This window comes from Syngnathus leptorhynchus, chromosome 11 (assembly GCF_054491065.1).
Source record: "Syngnathus leptorhynchus isolate UIUO chromosome 11, UIUO_Slep, whole genome shotgun sequence".
Classification (NCBI taxonomy): Eukaryota; Metazoa; Chordata; class Actinopteri; order Syngnathiformes; family Syngnathidae; genus Syngnathus; species Syngnathus leptorhynchus.
The window spans coordinates 1,314,377-1,330,166 of record NC_141205.1 but is presented as its reverse complement, the minus strand read 5'-3'; the positions used below and the strand labels follow the sequence as shown (position 1 = coordinate 1,330,166).

The following is a 15,790-nucleotide window of genomic DNA, read 5'->3' as shown; positions in this document are numbered from 1 at the left end:
AGAGAGAGAGAGAGAGAGAGAGAGAGAGAGAGAGAGAGAGAGGAGAGAGAGGAGAGAGAGAGAGAGAGAGAGAGAGAGAGAGAGAGGAGAGAGAGAGAGAGAGAGAGAGAGAGAGAGAGAGAGAGAGAGAGAGAGAGAGAGAGAGAGAGAGAGAGAGAGAGAGAGAGAGAGAGAGAGAGAGAGAGAGAGAGAGAGAGAGAGAGAGAGAGAGAAGAGAGAGAGAGAGAGAGAGAGAGAGAGAGAGAGAGAGAGAGAGAGAGAGAGAGAGAGAGAGAGAGAGAGAGAGAGAGAGAGAGAGAGAGAGAGAGAGAGAGAGAGAGAGAGAGAGAGAGAGAGAGAGAGAGAGAGAGAGAGAGAGAGAGAGAGAGAGAGAGAGAGAGAGAGAGAGAGAGAGAGAGAGAGAGAGAGAGAGAGAGAGAGAGAGAGAGAGAGAGAGAAAAAATTCACTCAGCGACAGCGCTCTTAAAGTTCTGTGGTCAAGCCTGGAGGAAGAAGACAATGGTAAGGGTGGGCTCGGTGTTTTCCTGATTCTCATGAGGTCGTTTAGTGCCAAGAAAGCGCTACGTTGTCCGCCTGCCAAACTGCATGTCAATGAGGCGAAATAAAAGGCTGTACGAGGCGCAATAAGGCTGCCAGATGCTCCTTGTAACGTCTCAAGGTGACACTTGTTCGGGGAAAGTCATCATCTGGTCTGCAAAAGTTGATGTCCAACCAAAAAGAAGGAGCATCTATATAAGGCACTGGGGTAGTCCAGCCTCCACATTCCTTAGTCCAGAGAACAATTTCATTGTCTCAGGAAATTTAAATGATGACAGGAGGCGAGCAGCTTTGTTTATTTGTCGTCAATCATCCAGCTTTGTTTTTACCTGAATTGATTCAATGACTCATTGGTGGCGTCCCGCTCTCTCTTCATTTAGACAATCTCCAGGCAATTCTAAACATTTTCGAGGCGCATCCATAAACATCATCAAGCGAACTCAATTTGCTATTTTCTTGTGCCATAGATGAACAAATGACATGTGATCTTCTGCCTTGCCTTTCTTCTGTCCTTTGGGCTGAGGTAGTAGATTGAATAGTTGTGGGGTTTGTGTCCCCTCTGAGATAACTGTACAATCTACTGTCTTTGCCCGTGAGACAGCTTGCTCGCCGCCGACAAGGTGGACAAAAGTGAGCCCGTCTTCTCTTTACAACTTAATGGTGAGCCTAGCGAGATGAGGTAGTAGGTTGTATAGTTTGTGGGATGCTGCCAGCCACCCCAAGAGGTGATAACTATACACTCTATTACCTTCCTTGAGGGGCACAAAGAGAAGCTTATTCCACGCTGTGGGGTCTTTATGAGTGTCATCGGCATGCTTTTGCTCATAATATTCGTGTTCAACCATTTGGTTTATATTTGAAATAAAGAACGGTTGACTATCAACCCAATGTAGCTTCGTTTTCTTTGTCAGTATGTGTATGAGGAATAAAGCTTTCTTCTGATTTCATCCAGGTTTTAAAAAATCCCCCCCACACACATACCTTTTAGTAATTTCAGTAAGCTTTGTCAGTGTTTGGAAATGTACTTTTAATGATGTGAAGCACATTGAGAAATGTGCCATATAAATAAAGCTACATTTCTGTCCTCCTCAATATTAATAAGGCAAAAATTCCTTTTCATTCAGGCGGCACATCATTAGTGATGACACATCTGCTTGCTATACATGTCAAGTAGTCCTCTGAGTAATTGTGAAAGTAATTTCAGCTCTTTGGAGAAGTATACCAAAAAGAAAAGGCATCATAAGATCTTAAAGTAGTACTTACACTCAAGCGGAAGTTGAGGCTTTTTTTTGTAGATGTCGTGGTTGATTTCATACTTTCATACATACATCACTTAATGATTCCAAAATGTCTACTCACAAACACAGCAGACAAGCGGAAGTTGAGGCTTTTTTTTGTAGATGTCGTGGTTGATTTCATACATTTATACAAACACCGATTCTATACGCCTTGTGTGGAAAACAGCGTTGGGACAAATGACCATTGCGTCTGCTGATTCACTCAAGCGTCACGGCCACTCATTTTACTCATGGACAGCAGTCATTTGAAGAAACAAACCAAGAGCTGCTTCCTGATGCTGCAAAACTGTCAAAGTGTCAAAGTCTTAACAGGAATAGAAAGAAGCGCACGACTTCCTCAAACAAATTCAAGGTTGAGATTGGTGTCAGTGTGCTTGTAGAGCGAGTCGCAGAGAAGATAGGATGCACACGGGCGAGTGGGTCTACGCCTCATTGGAGGTGCTCATAGCCATCTGCTGCATTGTGGGAAACGCCCTGGTCATCGTGGCTGTGCAGACAACCAAAAGTGTCGGGCAGGCCACCTTCTGTCTGATCGTGTCGCTGGCGGCGGCTGACTGCGCGGTGGGCCTCGTGGCCATCCCGCTGGCCGTGCTGGTGGACGGCAGGGTCAGCACGTCTTTTGGCGCCTGCCTCTTCATCAGCTGTGTGGTCATCCTGTTGACCCTGGTGTCCATTTTGTCCCTCATGGCCATTTCGCTGGACCGCTTTCTCCGGGTGTACGTCCCGCGCAGGTAAGCGTTATACTGACTGCTGTTTTGAATAGTTTGGTTGCTTCATTGAGCCAAATGACAGAAAAAAGAATGGTAGCCCCTTAATCATCATATTTCTGTCTGTCTGAAATTAATCATGCTAGCTTTGGCTATATTGTGATCCCCGGCGGTTCTAAAATAAAAAATCTTCTGAGCAGTACCTAATGGCACAAGCGGCAAGGGAAAAAAATCATTCATCGGATTATTTGTGACAACACACGCCAACACAATGCTCCAAGCAACCTGAGCAAACATCCATTCTGTTTTGTTTCCAGGTATAAAAGGACGGTCACACAAAGACATTCATGGTGTGCCGTCGCTGTGTGTTGGTTTATCGCTCTGCCTCTGAGTTTCGCGCCCATGTTGGGCTGGCACAACCAAGACGTGACTTCCCCCAACTCCACCTTCACCTGCCAGTTCATCGCAGTGATTCCCATGTCCTACCTGGTGTACTTCAACTTCTTCCTCTGCACCCTGACTCCGCTGTTAGTCATGTCGGCGTTGTACGGCTATATCTTCTGCGTAATTCGCGGCAACCTCAGAGAAAAGCCGGGCAACGGTGTCCAGACCAAGTCTCACATCTACCTGAAGAAAGAGAAGCAGTTGGCGGGTTCTCTTGTCCTGGTCCTGGCCCTCTTTGCCCTCTCTTGGATTCCGCTGCATGCACTGAACTGCATCGCCTACTTTGAAATAGCCACGGTGCCGGTGAGCGCTTTCCACGTGGGTATCCTGTTGTCTCACGCCAACTCTGCCGTGAACCCGGTGGTGTATGCCTTTAAGATACACAAGATCAGGACGGCTTACCTGACGATCTGGAGGAGACGCCTTGCATGCAGGGACAAGGTCCAAGGCTCTCAGTCCAACCAGACCACAGACAACAACCAAAGTAGCAACAGTATGGACAACAATATGCAACTACATGGCAAAATTAGTCAGCTTGTGGAAAAGTGACTTTTTAAACGCAGATGTCTGAAATGGGGCAACATACAGTGACAACAGGTTTAAAGCTGATGAAGGCTGTTGAAACAGAAAGCTACAGCTATTCCGCCCCCTGGTGGTTTTTTAGACTGCACGCTCTGCAACTCGTTTATTTGCATACTCACTCACCCATTCCAGTGGGATAAGTTGGTTGTGAAAGTGGCTTTCATTCAGTGCTTTGAGTCCTCAATGTGGGCGAAGTATAACTGCATCATTGTGTGCTACTTTGTGAAAAGATGATGTGATGCTGAGTGTGGAAGCCAAACTTTCATGAGAAAATATCCTTTCTTTTAACATGTTTACACAACTATATAGAATCTAATATATTTCAATTGAATCGAATCGAAAAAAAACCAACAACCACAAATATCTCACTTACTGTTGCTTAGGCTGAGTTAGCAACTAATCTGCTGTTAACTTCTATCAACTTATTTACCATGTATCCATCAAAGTATCACTAGCCGAGTATAAAGTATATATTTCTTTAAGATGACAATAAATTTCACCATGTTCCCTCACTTTCTTATCGTGATGTGTACGCTCGCAGCAATCAGCACTAATGCATCCATCTGCCAATTAAAGATATATTCAAAAAGCCTTGCCAAAAAGCATCCTTCCTGCAATTACACTGAGACCACATCCCTCTAAAACACACACACACAAACATCTAACCACTATTGCAGAAAACAACATCTCTCCTCTAAATCACTGGCTTGCATTCACATATTAGAGAGAGAGAGAAACAGAAAGCGAGAGAGAGAGAGAGAGAGAGAGAGAGAGAAAGAGAGAGAGAGAGAGAGAGAGAGACAGAGAGAGAGACAGAGAGAGAGAGAAAGAGAGAGAGAGATTGCAAGACTTGTGATACTCTGCAGAAACTGTGCAGCCTGCATTTGGCATCTCCAACATCTCAGGAAGAACACGATGGACGGTAGAAAAGTGGAAGGCAGTAGTTGGTCCCATTTGCATCCATAAGGGTGAACCATGTCATCCTTTCCTGTGGTGAAGGTACGGGGGAACGTGGACACGGTGTACATTTCGGTGGAGGCGGTCATCGCCCTGGCGTCGGTGGTGGGCAACGTGCTGGTGGTGCTGGTGGTTTGCGTGAACCCGGCCCTGCGGAACACCACTTTCTGTTTCATCGTGTCCCTGGCGGCGGCTGACATCGCGGTGGGCGTGCTGGTGATCCCGCTGGCCGTCACCATCAGCTTGGGTATCAGTACGCAGTTCTACACGTGCCTCTTCCTGTCCTGCCTGCTGGTGATCATCACTCAGGGTTCGATCTTGTCACTGCTCGCCATCGCCGTCGACCGCTACTTGAGGGTCAAGATACCAACCAGGTGAAGAAAAAACAAAATGCCCATGTTTGTGCCGTCTTGAAACCGTAGCACTGTCTTGTCTGAAATCATAATTCCACTTTGGAAGCATCCAACTTGAAAAGCTTAGCCCATCTTGAAATACCCATTTTCAACTCTACACGTTCTTCATGCAGTCATATGAAAAACTGCTTTGGCGTTTTTGCTCTTTGGTTTCCGTCAATGGTTGTACAGCTTGCTTGTTATTTTCCTTTTGGCCGCGCTAAATTGGTTTGCTTCGGCAGAACATTTGACATCATCTTCATCTTGAAAGTCTTAAGAAATGTCGTCGTTCACTCTCATTCCACAAACAACAGCCTTTACGAGCCTTTTCAGTCCAGTTTTGGCCTCCTCCCCCACGGCACTGAAACAGCCCTATTAAAAATGACTTCTGATCTCTTCGTTGCAGTGGACTCCACTTCACTTTCCATCCTCATCCTCCTTAATCTAAGTGCTGCCTGTTTCACAATTTTACACAGCTCTCCCCCATTGCTCTAGACTTCATACTACTCAGTCCTTTTCATTTGAGCCAGACTTTGTTGCTTCCGGCGTGCCCCAGGGCTCTGGACTGGGCTCCCTGGTTTCCATTATCTGCATTTCACCTGCCACTCTCAGAAGCATTGAGGTGAGGCCTTGAATGGCTCTTCTCTCCACCTCTAGAACCACCTCAGCACCACAACTGGGTTTCCTTTACCACGTTCAAATGCAAACTCAAAACACGTCATTTTCAGATCACCTGCCCACGCTAACTGCACTGCACTGCATTGTATTTTCTTTTCTTCTTCCCATGTTGATTTTTATCGGTGCACAGTGTCTTTGAGGGTCTCCAAAGGCACTCCTAAATAAAAATGTATTATCATTGTTGTCACAAAAGCAGACATCAGCTCATTCTGCTAAGGCGTTCAATCGATGTGAGGTTGACTCCCGTTGTTGTTTACGTCTTTCATAGCACCGTATATCCTTTGGCGATCAATGCACTGTACATCGCAGGCTTTCAGCAAAATTAAAATGTCTGCCCAAATAAGTGACTTACGCAAGAGTCTGTAAAAAGGCAGCAGCTGTCTTTTTCCATTGCCCATATCTCACTTGATGCGTTTATTGTTTCCGGACTGTGATTTTGAAAAGGTACAGCAGCATTGTGACGCAGCGGCGCGCATATGTGGCTGTCTGCCTGTGCTGGCTGGTCTCCTTCCTCGCTGGCCTGGTGCCCATGGTGGGCTGGAACAACCGCCAGGTCTTGGGCAACCTCAGCGGATCCGACGACATGGTGTGCGAGTTCACCGCCGTCATGAGGATGGACTACATGGTGTACTTCAACTTCTTCGGCTGGGTGGTGGTACCCCTGGCCGTCATGATCGCACTCTACGCCGAGATCTTCCGCGTCATCCGCCGGCAGCTGAACCGGCGGGCCGAGGCCACGTCGGACGGCGAGCGCTACTACCGCAAGGAGCTGAAGCTGGCCAAGTCCCTGGCTTTGGTGGTGTTGCTCTTCGCAGTGTGTTGGCTGCCTCTTCACATCATCAATTGCCTGGACTTCTTCCACCCGGGCCACACCACGCCTAAGATGCTGGTGTATGCGGGTATCTTCATGTCGCACGTCAACTCGGCGCTCAACCCGCTGGTGTACGCCTTCCGGATCAAGCGCTTCCGCGTTACGCTGCTGGAGGTGGCGCGGGGCTGCGTGGCATGCCGGGGCGGTGCCAGGGCCAGCCCGTATCCGAGCGGCATGCCGCCGCTCGCCGAGAAAGTGGATGCGGCCTTGGCGCAAGGTCTGCAGCGTGTCGATGACGCTAAGTGAAGCGTTTGTAGCTTTCAATGGGGACCTGCTAAGTGACACATTCGAGCAGCGGGTTCTCAAAATGGGGATACAGAAATTCTAGGCTGGTCGATGAGCTGACCTTTGGGGTACAGCGAAACAATTGGATTGGGTGGACACCGCCTTAGAATGCAATTTTTAATCTGCAAAAACAAATTAAACTCAAAAGTGCTTTCATGCAGCCAATGTGTTCAGTAAGTTAACGACTCTAATTAAAGCAGATACACTGTTTCTCATATCAAGTCAGAGCTCATTTGCCCTTATTTTAGAAAGGCCAAATGGCCTGGCTACATTTCTTGATTTGAAACTGAATTCCTCATTAAATTCCCTTACATTTATTTCAATACCCAATGTTCTTTTTTGAGGCTTTATCGGAAACCATAAAGTATGTTTTGGACAGCACTCTTGCCAACCGTTTTCATACGATTGAGTCAATTTGTCTCTCTGATCTGAACATTACCCTCACAATGACGCAGCTGCTTATAGTCCGTCCCACCATCTGCCAGCTTCATCCTTGATGAGGGATTTCAAAAGTGCTGAGTGTGTCCTAATCCCAAGCCTTCATCTTCACAAAGCCAGGTGCCTCACATTTCTTACTTCTGCAACGCACCTCTCACACAATAGAGGCCAAAACTCTTCTCTTTCTCACATCTTCCAGGATTAATTTCATCAGGTAGGATCATCCTTTGTATGAAATTCCAACGAACGTTTTTCCCCTAATAAGTTTTCATTGTGGTTATCAGAGCAGAAGGTTCCTCAATCAATGGCAGATCCGCACGCAGCCGGGGGAGGCCAAGACGCGGAGGCTCCCCAGTCTGACGTGGATGAAGCTGAAGCAGCCTTGTTATACTTTAGCAAATACAACGAAGTCCGCCAAGCGCGTTCGTGGCAGCAGTGGAGCGCCAGAGAGAAGGCCCACTACTATATCGACCGCTTCTTCCTTGGCTTCCTTGTGGTCTTTCTGCTCGTGCTGCTGGGCGAGTGTGCGTACAAAATGTGGTACGTGACCAACGTGAGGAAGATTGCCGAGTTTGCGTCTGACTCTGTAGGCTTCCTCTTTAATTGGCTCCTTGCCCAAGAGGGACATGAGGACCTGGCTGAACTCTGAATTAGAGCCGGGTAATTTTTCAACATTGTTTTGAGTGTGAAAAAAACCTGATAGACAAAATGTTATATCTTATTTTATGTCAGGGAAATAAACATGTACGCCACAAACTGAGTCAATTTGTACTTTCATCAGTGTATGGAATAAGATTTTTCAGCTCGGCCGATCTGCTTTTCTCTCCACGCTTGCTCCACATGCACCCTGAAATGTTTTTTTTATGAATTTACTATTGTCAATATTAGCATTTTAGCTCAGGAGCTTCCAGGTCATGTGACCTATTGACCCCAAACAGTGCAGGATGATATGTACTGGTTGAGGTACACCTCGTATAATCTCATTTGAATGCTTCAAATATTTGATTTGAATTTATTACTGTAAATAGTAGCGTTTTTTCTCAATAACTTTAAGGTCATGTGAACCATTAAAACGCACTACTGAGAATAATTTAAATGTGCATGTCAGTAATCCATTCTTTATTTTGAAAAATAAAAGGAAAAATACATCAAATTCTTTGTAAATTTCCCAACGTTTATTTTGAAAACGGGTTGTTGACAGCCCAATAGAACTGAATAACCACTAATTAAAATAGACGACAGCGCGTCCATGCGCATGCGTGATAGGGTTTTTATGCTGCATTCGAGGAAGGTGGGAAGTGGAAAACATTTTACCAGTAATGGTGCATTTTTATTTATGTAGATTCAATTCATATCCATATATGTTGTAATTTTTAATGAATTCGTATAGTTAAAACTCATCTGAATTATTATATTCCCTCAAACGTTTTGAGAACGGAGTGAAATTTAAAATTTCAGATTAATTTTTTTGTGAAGGCAGCATTATACACTGGAGTAATGACGTCATGATAGGCGTCTAAATGGACCAATTGGATCACAGCCTTTCAGTCCTACATATTTCGGGAACGCCCCTCCTTCCGTCCCTCTCTTACGGATTTCCTAGCGTGACCGACGTTTCGTGTCTTTTTAGACTTAAAGTAAGTTAAAACCACCTATGTTTGTCTCGTATACGATGAATTAAGTAAATGTTAATAGTATGAAGAAGTGTATGCCCAATACCTGCTTCTCATGGGCGACCAATAACGTTTTAGCCGGAGCGAAATGCTGTTTTGGGTCAGAAATGGAGGACGGTGAAGACAGTCCGCCGCCATGCTGCCATTGTTTAATATATTAATACAACGATTAATTATAGCGTATATTCTTTACGCTGAATAAGGTCTCCATATGTAGTCTGACCTTTAACCATGTTTAAAATGGTGGTCTGACGCTCAATGTTAGCCTGTTTAGGGTAGTTTATGCTATTATAGATAGAACAGGTCCACGGGCGTAGATACCTCGTTCACCCGGGGTGGTCAAGTGGCCCTCGTCAAACATCCCAATAAAGTAGAATTTTACGTCACTAAGACATCTTCTTTTTTTTTTTTTTTTTTTAATACAATTACTTTGAAGTGTACATATATTTTCAAGTTTAAAAAATATTTATACCTTTGTAAATTGTGTATGTCAGGTCAGTTTTCAAAACAGTTTGCGCAAGTCGACTGTAGATTCTCAGTCATCCAGGTCATATTAATATCCCAACAATGTCCAAGTTATGGTCATTTGGTTTGAAAAATGTCAAAGAAGCCATCTATGTTTGCCTGGAAAAGCTGCCAACAATAAGATGGAAATAACGTCTGATTTGTGTCCAAAAATTGTTTTTTTTTAAGAAAGATTTCAGCTCATTTGGAATGCTTGTGTGTTTGTTGACAGAATGCGTTACGTGGCCGCTTACCTGTTGGCTGTGCTCGGTGGGAACACCAGTCCCGCGGCCAAAGACATCAAGGCCATTTTGAGCAGCGTAGGGATTGAGGCTGATGATGAACGCTTAAACAAGGTATGCAGTTATTTTATTTCTTTGGAGGAAAAGAAACACAGCTCATCATCCCGAACATAGCATGGTGGTGCATGTGCAGCATTAGAGTTTGGGCCTGCTTTTCTTCAGCGGGGGCAGGAAGTTGGTCAGAGTTGATGGAAAGATGGATGGAGCCAAATACAGGACCATTCTGGAAAAAAAAAAATCCTGCTGCAAAAGACCTGAGACTGGGATGGAAATTTATCTTCCAACAAGAATCTGTTTTCTGTGCAGGTCATTAGTGAGCTGGAAGGGAAAAACATCAATGAAGTGATGAATTCAGGTAATTGTTTTATAATAATGCACTTTTTAAGATGCGGCACCAGAAATGCTAAACTTTTCTTTTTTCCTTGCAGGCCTCTCTAAGCTAGCCTCTGTACCAGCAGGTGGCGCTGTGGCAGCTCCTCCTGCTGCTGCAGGAGCTGCCTCAAGCGCTGCAGCCGCACCTGCTGCTGGTATGTCTTTGCTACTAGTTTACTTGATTCCCAAATTCTGTCTGTGTAAAATCAAGATTTAGGTGTACTTTGAATGATTATGGAAGCACACAGATTTAAGCAATCCTGACGATCGCTCATTTGTTTTAGCGGAAGAGAAAAAGGAGGAGAAGAAAGAAGAATCTGAAGAGTCGGATGAAGACATGGGCTTTGGACTCTTTGATTAATCTGCCTTTACTTCTAAAAAGCAATAAAGTAAAAGGTTTACGCTGAAAGTGTTTGAGCTTGTTCTTTATTTTTTCTTGCTTACTCCTCACAAAGGCTTTCAAAAAAATTTACAGGCACGGAAGAAAAGGTCACTTACTAGTCCTGACTTAGCAAACCTTTTTTTTTTGTTACACCCTTGAACACTACAGATTTCACACATTAATTGTTTGTTAAATGTATTGAGAAGAAATACATTTCATTTTTTGTTTCCTCGTGACCGATCGATCACACAGGAACACATTTGGAACAGCCTTCACATCAGCCAGTACTGAGAAAGAAAGCACCAGATTATATTTTTAAAATGACAAAAAATATACAATCTAAAGAGCTAGTTTCTATCAGTGATGTTACATGATAAAAAATGAAAAGTCTTGCATGCATTTATAAACCAATATGGAATTTATGTTGATATTTCTTTGCATAAGCCTTTTTTTTCCCCACAGGACATTGCGCCATGCTTGTATGTTCACCCACACGCTGAGGTCATAGTGGTAGCACTGCTGTCAATTTTCCCCTCCAATTTTCCACTTCCTATTTCACTTAGTTCTCCAAGAAGCTAACTGCTGGAGTTGCAATGTTGACCCACAATATCCACGTTTACATTTAGGACGTCACAGGGAGTCTGAGGCTTAATGATTACTGCACTTTGTTTGTGTGGACTTGTTTGAAGGCAAATTGTGCTTTTATTCCATATTTTGGCACAGATAGAACCTTTTGCAAACAAAATGTTTGCACAATTTAGATGCATCAAAACAATCAATAAAAAGCGTAGGGCCGTCCCTCGTCCAGGCCATCTGCCTGCGGGGCGAACCTGTTCCTCAGGTGGGATCCATCAGCGTACGCTTCAGCCTTGATTCTGACACACTGCCACATTCCATCTGTCTAGCTTCACGATAGCAAGATGGGGTGCGACAAGGCTCTGCGTTACATAATTCAAACGTCAAATGTCACTCAAGGTCTTGACGCGGTGGAATTTCCGAACGGCATTCCGCATGCTTCCACGTATCCACATTGTTGTTTCTACAAGTCCTGAAGTCAAGTCTTTGGTTGACTAAAGGTGTGCCACCTGTTTGAGTTCTTCCTATTGGCTTCCTGTACTTTTATCATAGGCTAACAAAACATGTTAATCTATTCCACCTTTGCCCTTTCCTTCATCCCAAAACGACAGGACAGCTTTTGTTGATTTGACATGTTTATTTGCAATATGAATGCCTGCATTCACATTCAAAACAGAATTTCACATTTGATTTGAGCTTCTGATAAATAACAAAAACATCTCATATCTGAACTGTGAAATTGTGGGATTGTAAACAATATTGCACAAAGTTGTTTTTTTGAACAAAATTAAATAAACATCACATTTATTGCATAAACCCTGGATTTACACGGCGGGTCCAAATGAATACAGTATATAAACACATCAAATATACACTGTCCACAAATATTTTGCTTATCTAGCAATGATGATATAGCATATTTGGCCTACATTTAATTTTGTGTTTTTCTCAATTTAGGTGCCATGCACAAAAAATAAAAAATCTCAACTATAATGCTAAATACTAAATAGTAGACCAAGCTACTATGGTAAAATTACATTTGGATTGTCCTCAAAGCATCCGTGTCAGCATGTTATGCTCTTCCGGCATAACTAAGCACAAATGAAACAAATCAAACCGGAAACTTGGACCTCATCCTTAACTCCGGGAACTGGTTCCACCATTTGCGTAACTGCCTCCTCTGGTATTAGGGATGTTCCGAACACGCCTAGAAGAGAACGCAGATCAATTAGAAAAAAAAAAAAATTACAAAATACGCAATCATGTATTGTAGAACAGTGATTGCCAACAATTGTGTCGTCAGAGATCAAGTGTCTGACATGAAATGACCCAATTTCACCTAATTGGTAGAATGAGATTTATTAGCACAAATAATGTAAATGTTTTCTTGGTTGAATTATCTATGCAATGGTTTGATTGAAAAAGAAAATGATGCTGATGTCTCACTTGTTTATATTCAAATCGGTCTTGTAGGTAGCGGTTCCCCAGGCCGGTGATGTACCCGACGTTTTGCCGGGAGAGGCTGGCGACGCGAGCTGTGAAGTCCAACGTGAAGGCCAGCTTGACCAGCTCCGGCGCTGTGGACGGGATGGTGGGTTGCATGCGCGTGGGTGACGCCTCCTTCGCCAAGTAAGCGTCAGCTAGCTTTTGGAAGGAAGAGTATGACATCCCTTGGAAGAAATTGCTCAGGGTGGTATTGTCTTTAATCTGCAAACCAAAACCAATGTTAAGATGTCAGTCAAGAAAGTCCTTCATGTTGACTTCTAGTAAAACTGATACTATATTAGGATCTATGCAAATGTCTTCAGAGGTGAGCATTGTTTACAACTTTGAAAGTCAACAGTGCGCAATGATGCAGGACGAGATAATGGCACACGCATGTTGAAACTTGAACTTTGATTACCGTGACTACTTATCACCCTCATTTGTGATACAGCTGCGTGATCAAATCACGTTTGACCCATTTAACAACAACAACCTTCTCCCGTTTAGCTTACCTACATAATTTAACCATCGTATTGTTTTCACACAACTTCCTACTTTGATGCAAATGTTTTCAACCGACCGACGTCTCGTCAAGAAATCTCCCAATCTAACCTACCTACCCATCAAACATACCTACCTCCTTTCATTACCCATCCAACCTACCTATCATACCTTCTTAATAGCTGGCTTGCAAGCTAATTGCCTACCAACCAAACCTATATCGCTTTTGTGAGGCCGAAACCCCGTATGTCAGTCACAATAGGGTAAACGTCACGTTTTTTGAGTCGCCGACTGACCTTGTCGTCGATAGCGTCTCCCTGCTCCTTAGTCAAAGCGATGATCCGGTTGATGACTTCCTCTAGGAGAAGAAAAATAAACAATACGTTGAGTTGGTCTGCCTGACAGCAGCTGTTAGCATCACACAGTTAGTGAAAATAAAATAGTTTTTTACAGTGTAGCCATCTAACCTACCCACAGACGTGCCTGGCCATCCCTGGAACCTGCCCATCTAACCTAAGCCCGACCTATTTGCCCAATCTACCCATCTAAGCATTCATTTGTTGACTGACTACCAACCAACCCACATAACTATTGAGACCCCGTACAGCTCACACCGCTGTGTTGGGTGTCAGCTATGTGAACCGCTAAACTACCAAAGGCCCCCAAACTGCTAGCAACACACGTGTCCTTACCATCCGACATAATCACCGCGTCCTCCTTCTCCTTGACCTCATGGAGAATCTTCTCCAGTTCCTCGGACACCTTCTCATAGTAGGAGATGGTCGGTTCCACACTCACCACAGCTGAAAATCAAAAACAGGACATGAGTAAAGGTACTAAAGGACCAACTGGAAATGATTGGTTATTTACTCCAAATACTATTCATCTCGCTATGCCAGCTAGATGCGATTGTCCGATCATACCTTCTACTTCGTGGATGTCTGCCGGGTCGCACTCCTCTCTCTTGTTGATCTTAATGAGGGACAGACGCCTCTTGGAGAACCTTCTTTTCAAACTCGCTCTCTTTGAGAACTTCTTCTTTGTCGAGGAGGCCGGAGTCGAGGCGGGCAGGCACACAGCGGTGTGGTCCGCGTCATCGTCCGAAGCCTCGGGAATGTCGGACGGACACTCCCGCACCTCGTCTTTCTCCTCAGTGCTCCGTCGTGAGAACAGACCTAGGAAGTTCTTCCACAAGGAGGGCTTTTTGTTCTTCTTGGACTTCTTGCTGACATTGTTGTCCGGCGGTATGTCCGGGGGAGTCTCGGTGGGAGCAAGTGAATGAAAAGTCCCGTCGTTCAAGACCCCGGCCAAGTGAATGGAAGGATCGCTGGAATGTCTCCGGTGCCTTTTGGGGATGGTCACCCACTTGAGTTTGCGCTCGTGACGCTTGATTCCCAGTGACTCATCGTTGAGGCTGAGGCTGCGTTTGACATAGACTTCCAGAAGACGCCGCGTGTCATTGGGCGCCACGAAAATCACTGAACTGTCGTTGGGCCGTTGCTGGGCTGTCTGCGCTTCCATGGTGGGGTAACTGCAGAGAACACTTTGTATCAATCATAAAATCATACAGTTGTCCTATTACTGTTTTTTTTGCTAAGTCAAGAAAGAAAAAGACTAATCCTAACCTGGAAATTCCCTCAGAAGCTTTTCTACCTATTCAGATTTGCGTGTTGTTTCCTGTAAATGACTCACCTTTGTAGGAAATCAACAGAAAGCAAGCTGTCGCATTAGAAGTTTGTTGTTGCACAATAATAAATCTTTTGGACACATTGAAAAAACATACATACGACATACAAGTAACATACAGCATGAGTCAGCTCAAATAGAATACAGCTCTCGTATTCAAGACAATTCATACATACAGCGATATCTAGCATATAGAATAAATGTTTTCATTCTTGTTTAGTTTGTGCTTTATTTGAATATCAATACATTTTACAAAAAAGGAATAATAACTTTATTATTATATTTTTTTATCGTTATCATTTTTCAAGTTTACTTTTTATTTTTTAAGTTTATTTTTTCATGAGTATATTTGCATCAAATACAAACTTTAACTTTGTATTTTTGTGCACTTTTTAGTTCTTCCGCGAGTCCAGTTTGGATTGAAACATTTCTGTACGCATTGCACTGTATAATAGAAACCAAATGAAGTGCAAACAACTTGCTACAAACCAGTTATTTGCATCAGGCACCATAAAGTGACATACGACTACAGAAGAAGAAAATAGTTCTTGCATCATTAGACATTGATGCACAAATATTGATTTATCATGAGAAAAAAGACAAGTCATCAGTTCAACTAATCACCATTAAATGCTGTATATGTAACGTTAACAGCATTCATCGCCAAAATATACACATTGATAATGTTGATATTATAAAAAAAAAAAAATCAAACGAGAAGACTTACATAGTGCAATGAGTTGACGGTCAAAACTCTAGGTGAGAGAGGAAGTACACTCCTGTGCAGCTTCTTGTTTGTTGGCCGCTTTTGTGCTCCACTTCTTCACCGAGGCTTGTGTGATGTCAGTTTAGGGGGCGGGGATGGAAACTCACCTGAAACAAACAGGCGTCAACCTTTCCATAAATGGCGCTGGCTGACTCGAGGAACGTAACACCTTGCTGACCCACTTTCTATTCTTTTCATCCAATTGTATCCCTCCATGCCATCAATAATAGGATCGTATATTATGTAAAACACTTTCAAATGATAGCAGCCGTGTTTTGGATCATATCATTCGAACTAATAACAAACGATTTCAAATGTTTGTAGAAGGTACTCTAGATTTTTTTTTCATATTCC

The 15,790-nt window shown here is 43.7% G+C and overlaps 4 protein-coding genes across 4 annotated transcripts; 3 read left to right on the top strand and 1 right to left on the bottom strand.

The window, feature by feature from the left end:
- The first annotated feature begins 1,708 nt into the window (after nucleotides 1-1,708).
- On the top strand, nucleotides 1,709-4,187 carry adora3a.2 (adenosine A3 receptor a.2). Its single transcript, XM_085923989.1, has 2 exons — nucleotides 1,709-2,566; nucleotides 2,860-4,187. Exons 1-2 carry the CDS (start codon nucleotides 2,238-2,240, stop codon nucleotides 3,533-3,535), a joined length of 1,005 nt encoding a protein of 334 aa, XP_085780115.1. The 5' UTR covers nucleotides 1,709-2,237; the 3' UTR covers nucleotides 3,536-4,187.
- A 356-nt stretch (nucleotides 4,188-4,543) lies between these two features.
- On the top strand, nucleotides 4,544-6,838 carry LOC147048724 (adenosine receptor A1). The gene is made up of 2 exons (XM_085924295.1): nucleotides 4,544-4,899; nucleotides 6,040-6,838. The coding sequence occupies exons 1-2, from the start codon at nucleotides 4,544-4,546 to the stop codon at nucleotides 6,710-6,712; spliced, it is 1,029 nt and encodes a 342-aa protein (XP_085780421.1). The 3' UTR covers nucleotides 6,713-6,838.
- A 1,879-nt stretch (nucleotides 6,839-8,717) lies between these two features.
- Nucleotides 8,718-10,449, top strand: rplp2a (ribosomal protein, large P2a). Its single transcript, XM_085923921.1, has 5 exons — nucleotides 8,718-8,826; nucleotides 9,599-9,722; nucleotides 9,975-10,023; nucleotides 10,097-10,195; nucleotides 10,325-10,449. The coding sequence occupies exons 2-5, from the start codon at nucleotides 9,600-9,602 to the stop codon at nucleotides 10,399-10,401; spliced, it is 348 nt and encodes a 115-aa protein (XP_085780047.1). The 5' UTR covers nucleotides 8,718-8,826; nucleotide 9,599; the 3' UTR covers nucleotides 10,402-10,449.
- Nucleotides 10,450-11,638: 1,189 nt separating this feature from the next.
- Nucleotides 11,639-15,485, bottom strand: LOC147048722 (uncharacterized). Its single transcript, XM_085924738.1, has 6 exons — nucleotides 15,398-15,485; nucleotides 13,908-14,515; nucleotides 13,677-13,787; nucleotides 13,281-13,342; nucleotides 12,445-12,705; nucleotides 11,639-12,205 (listed from the first exon to the last, which is right to left on the bottom strand). Exons 2-6 carry the CDS (start codon nucleotides 14,503-14,505, stop codon nucleotides 12,185-12,187), a joined length of 1,053 nt encoding a protein of 350 aa, XP_085780864.1. The 5' UTR covers nucleotides 14,506-14,515; nucleotides 15,398-15,485; the 3' UTR covers nucleotides 11,639-12,184.
- Between the last annotated feature and the right edge of the window lie 305 nt (nucleotides 15,486-15,790).